Consider the following 20733-nt stretch of genomic DNA (forward strand, 5'->3'; position numbering starts at 1 on the left):
CACTCAGTCCCGGCATTAAGTCCTTCGGATTATGCACCTGACGGAATTATGCACACACAATTATGCAAATTTGCCTACCATCGGGAGTCAATTTATGAAATCATTTTTGAAATACGCCTGAATGCATACTATGTTGCGACGCGGGAAATTTGAAAACATTTTGCTACTTTTTCAGAACAAAATTTTAATTTCTTTTTTTTAAGGTATTTTTTTTTTTATTATTCTAACCATTTATTGAAGAACTCTGGCCATGTACTGTTTGTTAATGCATTTATATTGTTGAATTAGTTGAAACATTTGAATCTTTTTGTTTGAACTACTTTTATCGACTTTTACTCTGCGCGAAATTTGTTCAACGGTCAATTTATTCAAAAGAAAGCCCCTGTAGGTATGCAAATTTTCTCGATGCATAATGCCATTTCGCGCGTTTTTTTCGGTCCCGAAAATGTGCATAATGCCGGGATCTAGTGTATCCTGTTTCTTGAAATGAGTTACTCCTTGTCAAATGTTAAAAAAGGATAAAAGTTCAATTGATTAAATTAAAACAAGTTTTAGTACGAGCATTCAGCAAAGCTTGTACACTTTGCCATCATTTTTTAAGTAAGAAAATTTTCTGCTTGAATGGTCACGCAATTTAAATTTAGAATGCAAGTCATTCATTCCTAAACTAATTGAATATTTACGAAATATGGCATTTATATTAATTCATCAAGTTCTTTTGAATATTTTTCAAGAGTAATAATTTCTAATGGTAACTTTTTTTAATTAAAAATGCTCAATTTTGTAACTCATTAGATAGGAAAGTCTTTGGAATGCCTTGGAATCATCCTCTACAATTCCTACAACGGTCAAATATTTGAAATTATCAAGCAGAAAACTTTTCTGAGACCGTTAGAATTCTAAACATTTTTATCAAAATGATCAAGGCATCAGAGGAAAATAAAACAAAAAATAAAATTTTAATGCAAATACGGATTTATTCCTTTTTCCATTCTTTCACTTTCTGTTTCAGCTCCAACTGCACAGGCCAGTAGAGAATTTATGCTGGCCTCTTCTCCTGCTCCGTAAACGAACCCATTGGCCTTGTCGATGGCATTTTTGAGCCGAAGAAGGCTCTCAGTCTTGTTAGAATCCAGAAGATGGAAGGAAACCAGGCTGTAGGACTCAATCATGGATACAATAGCTGCATTCAGCTTTTTGTATTTGCCCATTCCGGGAGCAGCATCCAGAGCTTCAAGGAGATACTGGAGATCCAAGACTTCTGTATAGAAATCCATTCCAAAAGCCAGTTTAGACTCGAACTGCTTAAGAAGGTCAGCCTTACTGAGGACATTGATCTGCGGCAGAGCCATTTGGAGCATGGTGTTGAGGGAGAGGAAAAGCGTCGAGATGAATTTCCATGGCTCAGAGCAATAATGCGAATCCACGAGATGAACGACACATAAATGATATCCCATTTCTTCCAATTTCGCAAACATCTTGGACATTGAATCGTGATGGGTGTAGAGTTCCACTTGGCCAGGACAGTCGAAGATAAAGTAGTTGCTCTTGGAAGCCTTGATTTGCTTCAGCAGCCAATCGAAGTTCGTCTCCAGGTACTCCATGCAGTAGATTAGGGCTCCATTGGGACCCAGTCCCAAGTGGCTCATTGCATCCTCCACAGTGATCAAATTCATAACATTTATATCAGCCTGGTACTCCATCCCATCGTTGGCAGGATCCAGATTAACCACTTCAGCCTTTCGACCCAAATCCCGGAGGAACTTCAACATTTTCTCACAATACGTTGTCTTTCCACTTCCAGGAGGTCCCACAACCAATTGTCCAAAGAGAGGATTTTTCACATCGAGATTCCTGTTTGTCGTCATTTTTTTTTAATTAGTTTCACAAATAAATATCAATAAAAAGATTATTTTTTAGCGAACTGCGAATTCTAAAATCAAAACAAACAAACGCGTGTGATTTTGACATTTCAATTTTATCCAAACCCAATAAAGAGATAATGTGGAAAATTCACAGATTGTCCTATGGATAAATCGCGATCTCAACCTAAGAATCCCAAATTCTTCCAACAAAAAAAATTTAAACTCGCGTACTAACACTTTAGGCAACAAATATTACCACTGCGAAATTGTTATATATTTTAAATTTTGTTTATTAATTTTAAGAATAATTGTGATTATACCATTTATTTAAATTATTTAAATAGTTTATTGGTGGATTTATACTAAATTAAAGTCAGTAAAAATATTTTATTTTGTAACTGAAAAATTGGTCTCAATCGTGTCAATTAATCAATGCCAAATGGTCAGAAAAATAATTTAGATTGCAAATATAAGTAATTTAACCTTAATTTTACTGAACTTATAATGTTTTAATTATTATTAATCTTATAAAAGAGTGTTATAATAAAATTAAAGTAAATAGCAATATACTGTTATTTAAATAGTGTAAAATTATAATCTGTAAACGAAAACAAATTCAAACAGAAGCCACTCCCTACTATCGGACTCAAAATTGTACTGAAGTAAATTTAATCTAGTGTGATGTTTAAAAGAACAAGAGTGTATAAGAGTAGGAAAAGAACAGACGTGATAAACTTTTAAGAAAAAAGGGAGGTGAGAATTTTGATTTTATGAAATTTTCCTGATCAAAATGTATACCGGAGTCAATAAAAAAACGAAAAATTGATGGGCAAAATAATAATTACAGATTTAGAACAATAAACTAAAGCTGTAAAAGATTGAGAAATATGTTACTGAAATTATAAATAAAAATAAAAATTGCTATGAAGAACATTTGCTATTGAAGAACAATTTTCATATTTTAGTGACCAAAATGGATTTTTTACTTACCAAATTCGCTAATTTACAGAACATTTTTTTTTTGTTTGTAAACCATACGTAAGAGAAAAAACTTTAAAAAAATAATTAATTTAGCTACTAAAAATTTAAATTGATTAATGTAAACCTTGTGGAAGACTAAATATTTCAGTCAGTAAAAAACTAAATCTTTACAAAATGGATCTAATTTAAATAAACATCGAAAAGGATTGCAGATGCAGCGGTAAAATGAAACTCTCTTTATTTTCTCTTTTCAAAAACTGCTGTGAAATTTTAACTGCTTAGACTTTGAATCTGATTACTGATACTGATACTTATCAAAATTGATTTTTTGCTGACCAAATTTAAGTTTCAAGTGTAATAATAAACTTACAGTTTTCCGTACTAAAGCCTGGTATATTTTTCCTCAAGTGAATTTTTAGTTAGCGTATAAAGCCAAATGCAATTATTTTCAAACTTTCATCAAATGAACAATAATTCAATGTTATATTTTGGGCAGAAAATTTTTAACGATCGCTTGAGGATTGAGGATAGCATTTCAATTCAATAAAAGTATATACTCTGTATCTGTGGCTACCATTTCGCGATATGTTTAATTTCGTAGAATCTAATCTAAGGTCTAGAAATAAAAACCAAGCAAAAAAATATATCATCTGTGAGTTAAAATACATTATCAGTTATTTAATTATGCTATAGCTTTGTAGCAATTTTAGTCCAGAAAGTCTAAAAGTATAGTAAAATTATTTTAACTCTCTCGGGACTGCCGCAATATTTATCAAAATAATTTCACGATTTTTTCATCAAAAATATCTCAGCTCAGCTATTAAATCGTGATCCTATATAAAATATCCTAGATTTGGAAATCCTCAAAGTCTGTAATCAGCCCTAAAAATTGAATTTTTATCAGTTTTGAATTATCCGGAAAAAAATTCCCAGGAAAAATTTTCATATTTTCTTTTAGAGTGTTTTTTCTTTCAGGTTACAAATAAAAAGAATAGAGAAAAGATTTAAAAAAAACAGTAGAGGAAAGCACGACTCAAACCCCCTTAACAACTCATTTGTTTCAATACGATTTTAATGAATTTAACGATTCATATTTTTACGATATTACATTTTGATAACTAGTCCAACGCCTCAACATAGAAAAAAATGACTTGTTCGAAAGTTGAGGTGTCCAAACTCCAAACGTAGAGTGCTTTCCCCTAGACGGGAATTCTTAGACGGCTTAGAAAATTATTTTTAGAAAAATAATTAATATTCCTTCAAATCAGATTCTACAATATTTTTCTTTTTGTAATAGATAAATATAATAAATATTCTCATACGAGACGGATTAATTCTTCATTCTTGTTCTTGAATTCTACATTATTTTAAGAATCAAAGTGAAAAAATTATGAAGTCTATCTTTCCTTATCTGCTGCGCTTTCTATCAGACCGATACTTGCTACTTTAAAAATTGAATTTTTATCGCTAATTTATTACATTAAGTTAAGAAATATTACTCGAGATTTCGGGATAAATGGTTAATCGTATTTATTCTCCCATGTTCTACGACCATAAAATCAATTTGAAGCATATTTCAAAAACCACTTGGTATTTTAAGGACTATACACTTGATTAAACATACTCTTACATGAAAAGCAAAAATCAAAGCTGCAACATTTTTATTTACTTACCTGTTCGATTCGACGAAAAAGTTGAATCACAATTTTCCGCGCTTGTTCATAAAATGAGTCAGAAAAATTAATGTTAAAAAAATTCAATACAAATTTTAATGTGAGAAATACATATTATCACTCATTACATGTACATCATTCAGAAGTAGAAAGTATTTGGATTTTTGACTTGTCCGCAAAACAATAGAATATTTGTCGTTTTGTCCACGATGAGATATGCAAACGGCCGATTTGCATAGAACCGTGGCGGTGTGGCTTTGTTCGCAAAAACACCAGCTATTGTGAGGCGAGATTTAACATGTTAATGGATTCTGTGAAATATTATTAAATTGTGTGAAGTATATACCTGTGACGGCTGATGCGACAGTTCCTTCCTCATTCACCTCAATGGTTGCCTTGTGAATGAGCCGGGAAAGGTATATTTGGGAGCTTGTAATTTTCGATAGATTGGCATTTGTCGGACTGAAGATATCAAGCAAGCCCATCTGTAAAATATTCATATTGTTAGTTCATATTACACATGAAATTAACTCGAGAATTATTATACCTTTTCGAGGACACGATTGAGAACGAAATCAGCGGTAATCTTAAACCTAGGCATATACACTTCTACTTCATCGTCTTCATATTCATCAGCAGCCTTTTTCAGTTCGTCATAAACTCGCTGGAGTCGGACGTTTGCCAATTTTTCAATGACCTGGCCAAGAGGGGTGCCTTTTCGTGGCAAAAGAATGATCATACTAAGTCTATTGAGATTTCCATAGGGCAGCTCTAAAATATGAGCATCGAGGTCTGCAATTGCTGTATAGGGAAAACTTCCTCGTTGGAACATCATGTTAACTTTCCCTTGAGTTTTTCCAAATTCATCATAGAAGGGCTCTTCTGTCGTTTGGGAGACATTGAAAGGGCTCTGAAAGAAAATATATATGAATTTCTTAAAGTAAAACTATAAATATGTTATATCCATACCCTCCATTGTCCTCTGAAGAAAATAGCCGAAATTAGGATCATGTTAGCATCCATGAGATCACCTCTTTTAAGTATTTGGTTGATTTTCCCTCCTGTGGCTGTTGCTACATATCGATTAATAGTCTGGGCCGTCTGTAGAGTCTCTAGATAATTCACTGGTATTACTTCAGTATAGTAGAATTGTTCAATTCTCCGTTCAAAGTCGGGATGAACTGGTCTGTTTTTGTCTGAGAACATAGCATGCAGAGTCGAAATTTCCAATGTGGAAGTGTTGACACTTAAATAAATTTTAAATTAGTTATATATTCTTTTTTTTCATTTTTTAATAAGATCTTACTTTAAAGCATTGCGAATTTGTCTATAACCATCTCTCACGTAGGCAATATTTTTGGGGAGGCCCAGAACTGATTCAATCTCTGAGAGTGTTCTTCCACCTGATCCCTCAACCAGGAGTACGATCAGGGACCATATAGAGAAAGGTGACATGATAAAATTGTAATTCTGGGCTGAATTTTCCTCAATTACTCCCTGCGGAGAAATTAAATTACTTATAAAAATATTTTTGTTTTTAATTTATCCTGTGAACTTACTTTAAAAAGCTGCAAGGCAAAATGTTCTGATCCATCTGAGATCAAACGCAGTACTTCTCTTTCAAGATTGGATGTGTTTGTCAGCAAATTCGTTTGAGACGTATCATGCTGGATTTCTTGCAGGGAAGGAAGCCTTTGAGTCACCTGAAAGAAATTTAGTTGTTATAGAATTATAAAACACATGATTCTAAAACACAAATGGCGGTTAATGGTGCATTCACTGTTCATTTAAATTGGGATCTGACGAGCTTTATGCAGAAAAATTGCATAACTTTATGATTTCTGTGCAAAAATAGCGGGATTTGGCGATTTTTCCATTCGCAGTTCACTTAAATATAAACATAGTCAGTTACTTTCTGATAAAAACTTTTCATTGTTTCTGATTTTCTTCAGTTTATAAAAAAATATATATTAATAATAATTTAAAAATTTCGGAATTCACAAGCCAAATGAGCGAAATAATAAGTGCCAAACAGTAGAAGTAGAAATGTTTTCAGTGCATCAAATTTTAGCAGAGGGAGCCCTTCAAGTTTCTCTTAAACTCTGGCTTCGAACACTTTATATTTTTCCCATATTCCTTTAATTAATCTGAACTAACTTTTTCAGTAAATGTGTGACTAATGGTAATTCGACTCTTTTAAGATCGGGCTTCTTTTTAATTTGGGCAGCAGTTAAATTTGAAAAAAAAATTGTTTACATTAGGTGTGGAAACCGGTGAGCGTCGGGCAAGAAGAAGCAAAGAAAATTTTCAAATTCTTCCCAAAGCTTTCGGCTCGGACTCCAAGCCTTCCTCAGTGGTCAAAGGCTTGGAGTCCGAGCCGAAAGCTTTGGGAAGCATTTGAAAAATTTTCTTTGCTTCTTCTTATCCGACGCTCACCTGTTTCCACACCTATTGAATTAATCGTCGGAAATTACCAAAAATATGTTGACATTTTTCAAGTTTGATTATGATTATCAAATGAAGCAAATATGCTCAAATTTGATATGGTTTGTCTTAGTTTTGATGTGATTTTGCATTATTAAGGGATTTTCATGATATTTACAATATATTTGAGTACGTAGACTCAATATATGTAGACAGATGAATTTAATTTCGCCGCATTTCAAAAAGTTTGTCGCCCGAATTTCTCTCTAATTCGGTTGACATTTTTGTCCCAAATTCCCCGAATTTGAGAGAGTCTACTGTATTGCCATATGTTAGACTCATTAAAAGAATATGGGAAAATATGAAGTATTTGAAGCCGAGAGCATGTGCGAAGCTTGAAATACTTCCCCTGTAGACTCTTGTCGCCAATATTTTTTTGTTACATATTCAAATCTTTAATCTCGTTCTTAAAGGACTCGTTCTTAAAGGGTTAGGATCGTTGAGCATTTTTGTTACCTAAATCTTAAACCTTTTTATGTTAAAATCATCCCAAAAGCAGTGAATGAAAAGTATTTTCAAACTTTTACGAATATATACTGTTGATATTTTATCTTAATTTAATTTTCACTACAATAAATTAAATTACTCTCTTTTTATTAAAATTATAAAGAGAAAATCAACTGAACGAGCATACAGCACATGCATTGACTCCTTTTTACATTGTTGGATAATTTAGTTATAGGGTTCTGGATAAGTCCTTTTCCCGCCAAATAATCCCGCCACAATTACTTAAAAAGCTCAACGTTCTTTTAAAACATTATTAATATCAAGATTTATAGAAATATATTTGTAAAGTTCTTTTAACGGAGAGATTGAGTATTTTAAATTAAGCTTAACTGAAAGTATAGCATTTCCCTGGAATTTCCTATGATTCAATGTCAATAAAAGAGACGTTGAATGTGATAAATATGTCAGCATCGTAGTCTTTGATCAGTATTAAAAATTATTACAAAGTATTTGCATAATTTCTCACCGTAATTTGTTGTTGCGGCGGTTTTTGCTGTTGAAGAATTTGTTGCTGCTGCTGCTGTTGCAGCAATTGCTGTTGCTGCTGCTGTTGTTGCAGCAACAATTGCTGTTGCTTCTGCTTCTCCAGGTATTCCTGCTGCAGCAGGAACTCCTGCAATTCCTGATAATTTTGCTGCTGAACTTGCTGTGTCTGCACATTTTGTTGACTATTGGTCTGACTTATCGTTGGAATTTCTGCTCCTTGCACTTGTTGCACCTGTACATTCGATGCTGTGGGATTTCCCGCCGTGCCCTGAGACTTGCTCAGTTCCACTAGTATGACCAGAAAAAAGCTGATATCTGCAAAATTTATATTTAGCGATGAACTTGAATGATTAATTAAACGCTGTCTCAAGTATTTCTATTCAAAAAGTTACTTTACTACTCCTAAAACATTAAATTAGCTCAAGAAAAATCACAAGCTTAGTTTGAATCATATTCAATAAAAGATTAGAGATAAGGAGAGATTCCTGAACTTTCAATTTACTGAAATTGTGAGCCAAAATAGCGGAATTTATTTACAATCCAGAAAAGGTTTCCGTATTTTCTTGAAAAAACTTGAAAATACAGCATTCTGAAACTTAAATTTGTTTATTTATTTTTCGATTTTGATAGGATAATATTTCAATATTTTCGTTTAGACACTGATGTGAGAGAAATCCAAAAAAGTCAAAAAAAAAACATTCCGGAAATGTTAATTTTACCCTGCAGTATTGACCCGAAATCGGTGTAAATATTATTCTTTTTAGGTGTATTATGGATTAAAGTTACCCTTTTTTCATGTTGATTTTACCCTCAAAAGGTGTAAAATTAACATTAAAAAATGTTGATATATTTTTACATCTGAAAAGTGCTAAAGTTATGACGAAAAAAAGTTAATCGTAGCCTCTTTTTCTCACTGGAGGATATAATGTTCAAAAACTAAAATTTATTAATATGTGTATTGCAATGTTATTTAAAATTATTGTAAATTATTTTTTTTCAATGTGTTTTAAATGAATTTAGGCCATTATAATATTTTGTTTTAATAACTAGTCCTATGCCTAAAAGTTCCATAAGAGAGCTATGAGTGAAATTCATAAGGAACATAGGAATAAAATTGAGTTGTCCGAAGCTTGAGTCGTCCGAAAGTAGAGCGCTTTCCCTTACATAATACTGTATTTTTTAACAGTTAACAGACAGTGTTCATTAAAAAAAATTAATTGTCATTTAACAGTCGTTGTTTCTTTTTGTGTGATAAACTTAGAAAAATATGTTCTCAACTGTTAAGGTACGTAAAAAAAAATATGAATCAGTTTTACGAATTGATTTAAAAAAAGGCAATAAAATTAATTTTGTTAACATTTGGGGTGGTCTCACTACTTTTGCTAATTCCTCCTTCGCCATTTTTGGTAAATTAAGTAATTAAGAAACACGATGAGTTTATTAGGATATTAATAGGGGGATATGAAATTTGAGAAAAGATGGATTAATGAAAAAACATCATTTCTTGAATTTTATGATATGACAAATTTCAATATTTTGACGAAAAGCCATAAGTGTTACTTGCCGAACACGTATTCCTTCGATTCTACCGATTCTACTAATTTTTGTTTTATTTTCAGAAATGTGTTTTTATTTTAATTAATTTTACTACAAGAACTAACATGCATAAGTAATTTCTTTTCATTTTATTTATTAAAATTAAATAATTAAATAACAGGAAAAAATTAAGAAAACTTTTTTTATGTTTAGCAAAATTATCTTATTACAGGACTAAAGTTGCTATAATTAGGGAAGACCGGGGCAAAATTAGACAATAAATTACTCTTTTATTTAACATGCTTGAACCAGGCTGATAAACATTTAAATAAATAGGGAGGAAGTTAATCACTCTACATGAATATTAATTTGCTCAATATTCTTTCCTTAGGAAAACTGTATCACCCTACTGTCTGCCTAATACCTCTGCCTAATTCTGCCCTGGGTTTCTCCTATTATAATTATTATAGCCAATTAGAAAACCGAACATTTTTGTGTATAGAATGTGTCAAATTTGATTCAGTTTTAAGCGTGAAAATTAAGATCTTCCCATATATTCTTAGAAAAGTCTTGAAGCGTTAACAAGGACTTCAAACGGCAGTTTATAAAGGACGATAAGTATTCCCTATTCTCTGATACAAATCTTTAAATTTAAAGTGTGAATTTTCTTTAATCCTTTGAACTAAAAAACACATCAAACATCATAATAGCGATTCTAATTCGTTACATGCTGAAAATTATTATGTAAGCTCGCAGTTTGTAAAGACATTATGCCCTAGTAGACACACTCACGACTTAAGCCGAGAGACGACTTAGTGGAAAATGATTGAAATGTAGTTTAACCATTATTTCTAATATAATTACGCTAAGCCGTCACTCGGCTAATCCTCATGTCTGCCAAGGCCCTTACTCTTCAACATAAAATAAGAAGTCCTAATATTATGACATTACATAATTTAAACCTAAAAGCTTTAATTATTCTTTTATTAAATAAATAAGGATCTCAGAATTTAGGAGATTGCTTATAACTTGATCCTAAAAATTCTAGTTCTCAAGTTTAAAAATTAAAAGCTTACAAGAAGTATGTTAAAAAAAATAAAGTTAAAAAGTAAGTATGTTAAAAAAGAACTATGCTAAAAAAAGAAGTATACTAAAGTTTAAGATCTCTATAAGAAATAATTATCCTTCAAAGACCGTTTTGAAGAAGATTTAAAGTGTCATAATCCTAATATTCTGAATCAAAAGAAATTTACTGGTTCAATATTTATAGTCAAAATTAGATATCCTATTCTGTCTCATATATTTTGTATAAATATTGAACTTACTTCAAATTTTAAAATATTCGACAATTTACAATTTGCAGGTTTGAGAGGAATTTTTAAGATTTTTAATTTTCAAGTGTCAAATCATTAGGCATTATAAAAATTTCTCAAATATAATTTAATTCAAATATTAAATATTTTTACTATTTTTTTCGTTCTAAACGGATTTTACCGATGCAATTAAATATCTTTCGCGCACATACAATAAAAAATATTTGTTTTTAAATAACAGCTTTAATAAAATATACTTAAATAAATTCAGGAACAATAAAAATCTGAGAATAAGAAAAATCGACAAATTCGTGTAGATCTGTAGATCATTGCACAAAGATCAAAGATTGAAGACAATATAGTTGCTTTAGTGATACACCTAGCTAGAATTATCCAATTATCCCTAATAGGGGAAAGTACTCTCCCTTCGAACGTTCATGCATTCGAATAATGTGAATTTTCTATTTTAGTTTTCATAAGAAATTTACACATTTATGTTAAATATTAGTTGGCTTATCATCAATTGTTGATAATTCTATGATAATTTCGTGTAAATATCTTACGAAAAACAAAAGAAATTCACATTATTTAAAGGCATAAACGTTCGAAGGGAGAGCATTTTCCCCTATAACAAACCGTAGTTTTTGTATAATTCTAAAGACATTTCTGCAAGTGCAATCTATATTTTAAATATAAACAAAAACAGGAAATTTACGAGTTGACCGGTCAATTTTTTTTGACGTCCTTCAAAGGTCAATCAAGCAAGATTAGAAAGATAAATGCTCTGTGAGAAAGATTAAATAGCATTTACCGGAAGCTTTGCTTTACTCCAGAGATTTTAAAATGCAAAAAAAAAAAAAAACAAAAATGTCGCTTCGACAAACGAGATTATGTGAAAAAGACATTAGAAGAATTCCGGAAGGGCAGGGAAGAAACTATGAGAATGAATGTGGCCGTAATAGGCCACCAAAGCTATGTTTACTTTTTATTAATTTTAAAATGTATTAATAATGATTTTAGAGAATAAAGACGATAAATTGTTTACAAGGCTCCAAGCAACACTCATTAAGAAGAAATAATAAAAAAATGAATTTGTATTAAAATTATTACATTTGGCACACTTTAATAAAACGTTTCAGAAATAGTAATTTTTACACTGTGAGCAAAAGGACCCATAACAATAAAAGAAGGCGATGTCCAAACATTATTGACCGAAATCGGGCAAAACCGTAACCGATAACCAACCCTAGAAAGTTGCCTTTTCAAGCCAGCTCATGAACTCAGCTCACAGAGCTCGAAGACAAAAAGTATTCGACAAAAGTCTAGTTATATTTATCCCTCCAGGGGGTCCGTGGTGCAATTGGTAAGAGCGTTCAGCTCTTGGACGGTGTGACCCCCGGCTCGCCTGCCACAGTTGTGAGTTCGAGTCCCGCCCGGTGCAAATGACTGAAGCGTCTGAATGGACATATTTCTCATACACAAAGTAATCTGAATAAAAATTTGTAAACCTAAAAATGTACAAAATGGCAAAAAACCCGGTACATCAAAATAAATAAATAATATTTATCCCTCCACAAGGGTCCAACGTTTAAGCGGTCTTTAGACTAAAGGTTTAGTCCAGTTCCCGAAGGACTTAGAATCTTAAATAGCGAGCAATTTTATTACTTTTTGAGAACTGAATAGGTAATTCATCTTTAATAATTAAATCGTAAGTTAAATTTTTCCAAAAAATCGTGATTGATAAGATATTAGAGCAGTTTATCTATATGGATAATCCTTAGATCTGAAGCCCGTATTATACCAGGAGATCAGTAGGGGAATTCTGTAACATTATAGCAATATCATATGACAAATTCAATTTTTTTTGTGTAGTTAATTCAGATGAATTTATCGAAAGCCCAATGAATATTAATTACAAAGAGCTTCATAGAACTCATTGGAATGGCCATTTGATGCTTATTGAGCCTTGATGTTGTCCTGCTCTCGAATTTAACCACGAAAATTTGTCATATGACATTGTCATTTTGTTAGAGAATTTCCCTACAAGGCATGAATTCTGAGATGCGTGAGTTATTCACGTGAGAAATTCACAGGTTTTAGATCGCCTTTTGTAAGGAACTTGTGAAGCTTTCACAAGAAGCATCCTATGAAACATTTATAGAACCTAAGAATTCGCATGAAAGTTTTTGCGAAAGCTTCACAATCTCCTTAACACTTCGTAGAACCCTAACTAAAAGTGTCACGGAAGGACCAAGTGGCAGCCGCTGCCACTTATCGAATTTTACATAATATTTTGATATTTTTAATTACATTTTAACATTCGGAGCTTTAGTCAGTTCTTTTCTGGTGTCTGAACCGGAAATTTCATTTCTTTGGGTACTGTACCTAAAGATTTTTAACCATTCGATGTTTTCATCTTTATCAGAATCATGGAGTCAGGGAAAGTGGTGTGCCTTTTAATACGGCAGCCTTTGAATTTTTAATTTTTCTCTTATTTTTCAAAGGAAAAATTCTACTTTATGAACAATAGTTAATACTATTAACTATTTTCTATTAACTTCGCTTAACAAAATGGATTTTTAGCTTTGGGAAATAAGAGAAAAATTGAAGCATTCTGATTTTGACGCATTTAAAAGTATGTCACTTTTCCCTTTATTTCATCTCAATAATTAACAAAAACACTTTCAAACTGTTCTTTTAGGGCTTTTATACACTAACAATCAAGAAAATTACATCTGCAGAACGTCAAACTCCCATATAAAATGTAAATGGCAGCAACTGCCACTTGGTCCTTCCGAGTGCAGTTTTTTGTTTTTGCAATATATTTACATTAATATTTAATTTTTATTAAAAATTTTATAACGAAAAAATAGCTAGATAAATTCTGCACGCATTCAATCAGGCCTCCAGGCGAAATGATATATTCTTCACTATAAAAAATAACATTGAAAACTAAATTGGCAGCGGCTGCCACTAGGGTCCTTCCAAGTGTTAAAAAAAGGAAATCTCAAAGCGGTGAATTTATCACGTGAAAAGCTCACTATATCAGAATAGGGGAAACTGGGGCAGTAATGGACATGGGATAGATCCTTGCCTACTGGAGAAATGTTGAACATATGTAAATTCAAGTAGTTTGGACGTAGATATCAGTCTTTACAACTACTCCATGTTTACTACTGCCCCAGTTTCCCCTACATGCCCAGTCTTCGCGAAATAAAAAGGAACGAAAGCCGTTCAATCAAAGAAATTAATAAATATCTATTTCCATTTTAGACATAGGGTAAGTGTGCCAAATTTCGGCATAGTTGCATGCAAGCGTCAAAGTCTCAAGTTTGAAATGTAATATTTTAAATTCAAATTGATTTTTTTTTATTCTCTCTTTTGTAAGAATGTTGCTTGGAACCTTGTAGAGTTTACCGTTTTTATTTACTCTAAAATCATTCTTAATACATTTTAAAATGAATAGAAATATAGACATAGCTTTGGTGCCCTATTTCGGCCACCTTAATTCTCATAGATCCTTGTTCTTCGGGAATTCTTCCAATGCCTTTTTCACGTCATCTCGTTTGTCGAAGCTACATTTTTTTGTAATTCTTTTGCATTGTATAATTTCTAGAGTATGTAAAAACTAAGAATTCATGAAAATTCGAGGAACAAAAAAGGTGGTCGGAATTGCAAGCTGGCCGGAATTTGGCACACTTACCCTACCTGATGTTGCAAAAAGGCATGAAGGCGGAATTAGAGCTATGAAATATTATTAATGTATAATTTAATTTACAAATTAGACATTATCACTCGGAAACCTCACACTTTCACAGTATTCTCGGTATATTCTAATCAAAAGCACAAGCTTCCACTTTGACTTGCTAAGGCCGCAAAGTCAAGTTTGTGTTGAAAAGATGATCAAACACTGTTTATGTGTGATCATTTGGGGAAATACAGCAAGTGTATTGATCTCCTGAACTGGAGAAAAAAACTAGAATAACATCAATTGATGACGTCAAATTCCAGAGAAGCTACTTTTGCTAATGGCTAGACGTGGTAGACCACTCTAAATCAAGGATTATTGGGTAAACTACTGTGAGCATGGAATTTCCAATGGATGAATTTATGTGAAATTAGAGAAGTCTCCCCGTGTGGTTAATCAGTGAAACAGAGAGACGTGGAAAGGTCATGTTTTATTTTGCGAACAATATTTTGTGGTTTTTTTTTCTCTCGCGGTAAAAACAGCCTATAATTTTACTATCGCGCCAAAACCGTAACTTTTTTCGGTTGTTTTGGTCGGAATTTCATCAAATTAATTTTCCCGGTGAGATTGAGGCCACTTTTTTGGGTGAAACTGGAGAGAGATTTTTCACTAGATAATTTTTTTTGTTATTCCTCTGTTCCTTAACAAGTTCTCGGGGCCATAGAGATGGCATGGAAGCGGTCAGCGACAAGGTCAACTTGTGTTTGTGTGCAGTCAGAGTAAGCAAATAAGTGATTTTTATTTAAATTCAGCACAAGATAACGTCGTCTCCGAGTATCCAGTATTGTCTTGAGGAATTTCCAAGCTTATGAGACGATTTCTGAATTGCTCATTGGGAGTTGGAGATTGTGGGAGAAGGGGAAAAACCAAACATATCTCTCTATTGGAAACTCACATAGGAATTTATCCATTGTTCGAGCACACTGTAACTGCCCTCCAGAGAGATTGAGAAAAATTCACCAGGAAATTCACTTTTGAACACTCTGTGCACTATCAAGATCACTTTTTCTGTGTGCACAATCCCTCTTTTAACGTATCACTTTTTTTTTGAATCCTCTCTTATAATCCAATCCAACATTCACTGGTTGCAAAATTATTTAAATGAAAAATCCATTTTCCAATCTCTTCGGAATATTCCCAAAAAATAAATACCAGCACTTTTCTGTATATTTATGGTATTTAAACCACGAATACACCACAAAACCCAACCACACAGTTGAACAACTCTCCTGCACTCCGATCCAAAAATATCTTGCCAGAGTGAACAACACAGCTCAACTGGCGAATGGTTTTCTGATGCTCTGGCCAGAGAGTGTCTCTCCGAGAGTTAGCAGCGCGCTTTTGGCGCGTGACAACTTCCTCTGGTCGGCCGATGAGAAGCCAGTAAATCCAGTTTTATCTCTTCCATACACTTTAATATGTTCTCAATCAACACTTGAGGCACTTGCTCATTGCGGACTCACCTGCCTCCTCATCAAATTTACATTTTACAACTGCTGCCGCTCAGGTAAACACCTAGACTTCTCTCCCAATCTCCCTCCAGTTCACCCATGTCTCTCTGGCCAACTGAACCGCACAGAGAGAGGCAATAGCGCAAAAATTGAGAGACTTTAATTCTCGATTTGCCAGAGAACCCAGGTAGATGGATAAAGGTGAAAGTTTTCATGGATGACCACTCTACTGACAAGGGTTCTACCGTTCAACAGATGAGAATTCTTTATAAAATGCGACAAGACACTTCCTGCAGGTTTTGCAAAAATAAAAGTGAATACTCTGCAAATAAAGACGTCTAAAGAACCGGTTTAAGCTATTTCTACAAATATAAGAAATAGTTAAGCATGAAGTTATTTTATTAATCATAAACGTAAATATTTTTAGATCTCTGGTTTTAGTGGGAAAACCTATTTTATATTTGAATTTAAAGCTGCTTTTTCCATTTAAAAAAAGCTTTAGAACAAGCTTTTGTGAATTCGAGCACTAATCATCTACGATTTCTAAGCCACTGGATAGAACGGGAGGATCATTTTAAACTTTAAGCATTGACTCATCACATGATTGAACGTTATAATAAATCTTTTCATTCTGTAGAAAAATATTTGGTCAGTAAAAATCTTTACAAAATTGTATTTAACACTAAACGCACTAAACCTATCGACCGTGTTTGGTCGTTTTTCGGTGAAATGACAAACCGAGGTAGGGTAGGATACTCAACAAATTTGTCTTGGAAAAGAGCAGAAAATTAAAATTGAAAAACTGAAAAATATATTGCATGCATATTTTAAGAAATTCATAGAGTTTTATAGTGACATTGTACCGTTTAAATATGTGTTAATTTTAAACCGGTCAATTTGACCCCCGGGTCTTGGAAGGTTTAGTGTTAATTTAAAGCCTGCGGATACTCAAAAGCCAGCTTAAGTGTAAAAATGCTGGAAACGAGGTTTAATTAATATTCAGTTATAATTTTGTTAAGTCAACTTTAACTCTTTCGCGTCCATAGGGTAATGTCATGACTCGGGGAAAAAAGTTTTTTTTTGGGTATTTACATTAATTGAAATCTATCTGTTCGTGCACGACATCATAATAGAAGGATGTAAGAGTCTTGGCTCATTTTCTCAAGACTCCAGTTAGATTTCAATTAATGTAAATAACCAAAAAGAAACATTTTTCCCCGGGTCATATATGACCCTATGGACGCGAAAGAGTTAAGCCAAACTCAAGTCTATTCAGACCATTAAGATGTAGCATATCGAAAATTATTTTTTTACACAATCTTGATGTACTTTCACTGCTTTCAAAGTTATAAATTGAGTATTGATAATATTAAATTTTTATGACCAAATTTAATTTTTTATTGCTGACCAATAAAATACAGCCCTGAGTGAGTGATTAGGGGAAACTGGGGCAGTAGTAAACACAGGGGAGCTGTGAAGACTGATTTTTGCTTGAATTTTTATGTCTACAACAATACTTAGAATTACATTATCGGCCAAAAACTTCTTGACAAATCGTCAGTTAAATCAGCATTTGTTGTAACTTCCTTTTGAAAACTTTTCAGGATACGAAATTTTCAGTTCAGCTTTATTTTTCTTAAAAATGAGCCGCGAATGCAATACTTTTGAGTCAAAATAAAAGTGACACTAATAAACTGTAAATTAACTCGAAAAAATCTTTATAAAATGATTTAAAAGCTAAAATATTGAGATATAATGGAAGAGCACCAGCGATCGGCAGTATTCCTCGGATCGTCAGGTTAATACCGTATCGTTGCTCCAAATAAAATGATTTTTCAAAAATTATTAGCTACTTTTTCCCATTTAACTCTTACAAGAATTCATTGTATTAGCTCAGATTTAATTTATAAAACCGATTTTCCGTGAGACACCTGATTCAATTCGAGACGATCCGAGGTACAGAGTACATGGTTGCAATTACATCTATTTTTTAATACTTGATTATAAATATTTAAAAATGAAATTCACAGATATAGTTAAATAGATAATTAATAGACTAATTGACAAAAACAAAGATATCAATAAGTGTTTTGGGGCTTATATATTTTCAACTAAATATGGAGCATGTCTGTAAACATTCCGATCCGTGGTGATCTTCCCTGGTGTCTACACACTAGTAGAAAGTTTCGTCAAAAATGGCGTTCTTTAAAAAATTCTGACGTTTCTGCCTACAAGGTTAGGGGAAATTTTATTTAAAAAGGCATTTTTTAAAGAAATTTCTACTAATGTGTAGACGAAACACAAATATTTTATCGTAACTTCCATCGTTTATAAAGCCGTAATTTTCAATGTATGGAAATCTTGGAAGTTACGACAATTTTCTAAAATTCATTATATCAATTTGATTTATTCTAGTGATAATAAGCGCCTTTATTTGACTAAATTAGTCAATTAAACTGTTATCTCTGTCACTAAAAGCTTTTATTTTATAAGTTTTATTGAATAAATTTTGTGCGCCATGTTGTTTGTTTTGTTTTGAATTAATGACAGATGGGCAGGTATTTTTTTCTTACCTTTTTCTCACAAATATTGAATTAAAATGATTTCATGTTGCATTATTCGCATTGTCTTTGAATATTTGGAAGAGTTTGTGAACGTTTTATTGGGAAATATTACATTTTTGCTGGAAATTACAAGCAACGCAAAACGAGCAAAAGAAGTTACGGCAAGTGCTGATTACTGAAAATTTTGTATGAAAATTTGTCGTAAATTTACGTAATTTAGTTACGAAAAATTCTGATAAATTTTTCTTAATTAAGGGCATTTACGATAATGTTTGTTTAAAATAATATTTATTGGGATTATAAACGTTTCTTTTTCTCAAGTGCGCCTAATAAACAAAAATACGCTGATTCCAAATATGTATATAATCTCAAAATCGCAAAAATGAAGTTACGGTAAATGCTGATTTAACTGACGAATTCTATGTTAAAGAAACCAAGTGGGAAAAGTGATAGAAAAATAACTTTTTTTAATTTTTCGAAAAACACGCTTGGATCAGAGAGAGTTAATTACTCTAAAAAAATAGTTGTTTGCTCAATATATTTTCGAGAAAAACTAACACCCCAATCTCCAATTCTGCCCCGGTTTCCCTTATTGGCTTGTGTCATGGGATTATGTGAATTATGAAGACTAAATTAAACAGCAAATTTTCTCTTTTTTTTCAATTTAGTTAAAAGAATCTTTAATTTGAGCTCTTAAGGATATAAAAGTACAAGAATAAACAATATATAGAGTGGAGTAACCAGTTATCGCCACTTTTAGGAAAAACTGAAATTAATTTAATTATAATTTTTAAGCCCTTATTATAAAGTAACTTAGATTTGATACAAGGTTACTTAGATATCTTGTCTATAGATATATCAGACTAATAGTCCCTCAATTTAACGGTGGATTACTTAAAAAAAAATATATTTTTATTAAAAATTCAAAAATAACCACTTCTCGCCACCTACTTGAAAAGGCCCAAACTCAATACTTTTCCACAATTTTATTAAAAAATATATTCAGTGTTGCTTTTTCTTCCTGATATCCTTTTTATTACTCGTATTATATGATTTTTCTTTGATTTAACTATAGGTGGCGAGAAGTGGGTCACTGGCGAGAAGTGGTGGCACCACCCTATTTGAAATTTTTATCCGAAAATTAGAAAAAATCAGCCGTTTCGGATCTGATTTTCGGAGATCTTCTTTGAATAAAAAACACTATTATACTCACAGATCGATCTGAATGATCTGAATCAGATGAGTTAAACTTGTACTTGAGCAAATAACACTGTGCAACAGCAAAAAATGTGATTTCAAATGACCGGTATTTTCGGATTCCTTGGTGTCTCCTGAGTGATAACTCCGAAGAAAGTTATGGTCTATCACGTCTAGTTTCTGAGCTAGATTAAGATGAAAATCTTTAAGAAATTGGTTAGAAATATTTTATGAAATTTGTTTTATCTCAAAAATGGTACATCCTGGGATGTTGGCGTCAAAGGATGACTCAAGGATGTGTAGAGGAGAACTCAAGCAAAATTTTCCTGGAACAAACTAAGATAAACTGGAACTAAGATTTTCAGAGACCCTTACCCTTTTTTCAAGAAGAATATACTATTTGTAAAGGTAAGTCGTCCTATGCATCCTTTTAATGGATTTGAAGGATATTTAGGGATTTATTAGGAAAATCTGCAATACTTCAGGGAAAATGAGGAGATAGGGATATGGTTTGTTCCAGAAAAATTTTCCTTGAGTCTTCCTCTACACATCCTTGAGTCATCCTTTGACGCCAACATCCCAGGATGTACCATTTTTGAGAGAAAAAATTTCATAAAATATTTCTAACCAATTTCTTAAAGATTTTCATCTTAATCTAGCTCAGAAACTAGACGTGATGGACCATAACTTTCTTCGGAGTTATCACTCAGGAGACACCAAGGAATCCGAAAATACCGGTCATTTGAAATCACACGGAGAAAGTTTTCATTTTGTTGCACAGTGTAATTGACAATAAGTTAACAAATATTTAATAGAAATGTTTAAGTTTCTTAGGAAAATTTAAAGGAAATTCACATTATTCGAAGGCATGAACATGAACGTTCGAAGGGAGAGTACTTTCCCCTACTGCAAAGTTGACACGTTTCAT

General features: G+C 32.4%; 2 protein-coding genes across 2 annotated transcripts; both read right to left on the reverse strand.

Annotated features, from left to right (window-relative positions):
• Positions 1-937: 937 nt before the first annotated feature.
• Positions 938-1955, reverse strand: LOC129797927 (GPN-loop GTPase 2). Its single transcript, XM_055840809.1, has one exon. The coding sequence runs from the start codon at positions 1866-1868 to the stop codon at positions 960-962; it is 909 nt and encodes a 302-aa protein (XP_055696784.1). The 5' UTR covers positions 1869-1955; the 3' UTR covers positions 938-959.
• A 2631-nt stretch (positions 1956-4586) lies between these two features.
• Positions 4587-16392, reverse strand: LOC129797915 (serine protease inhibitor 77Ba). The gene is made up of 8 exons (XM_055840795.1): positions 15489-16392; positions 7977-8311; positions 6079-6222; positions 5826-6016; positions 5489-5765; positions 5067-5429; positions 4866-5004; positions 4587-4795 (listed from the first exon to the last, which is right to left on the reverse strand). Exons 1-8 carry the CDS (start codon positions 15502-15504, stop codon positions 4659-4661), a joined length of 1602 nt encoding a protein of 533 aa, XP_055696770.1. The 5' UTR covers positions 15505-16392; the 3' UTR covers positions 4587-4658.
• Between the last annotated feature and the right edge of the window lie 4341 nt (positions 16393-20733).

The sequence above is a fragment of the Phlebotomus papatasi genome, chromosome 1, assembly GCF_024763615.1.
Source record: "Phlebotomus papatasi isolate M1 chromosome 1, Ppap_2.1, whole genome shotgun sequence".
Taxonomy (NCBI): domain Eukaryota; kingdom Metazoa; phylum Arthropoda; class Insecta; order Diptera; family Psychodidae; genus Phlebotomus; species Phlebotomus papatasi.

Excerpts from the sequence above, each read along its gene's own strand:
- LOC129797927 (XM_055840809.1), bottom strand. The coding sequence starts at position 1,868 with ATGACGACAAACAGGAATCTCGATGTGAAAAATCCTCTCTTTGGACAA.
- LOC129797915 (XM_055840795.1), bottom strand. Across the intron at positions 5,766-5,825 it reads CAAATTCGCAATGCTTTAAA|TGTCAACACTTCCACATTGG; the intron begins GTAAGATCTTAT and ends AATTTATTTAAG. Across the intron at positions 4,796-4,865 it reads TGTCGCATCAGCCGTCACAG|CTGGTGTTTTTGCGAACAAA; the intron begins GTATATACTTCA and ends GCCTCACAATAG.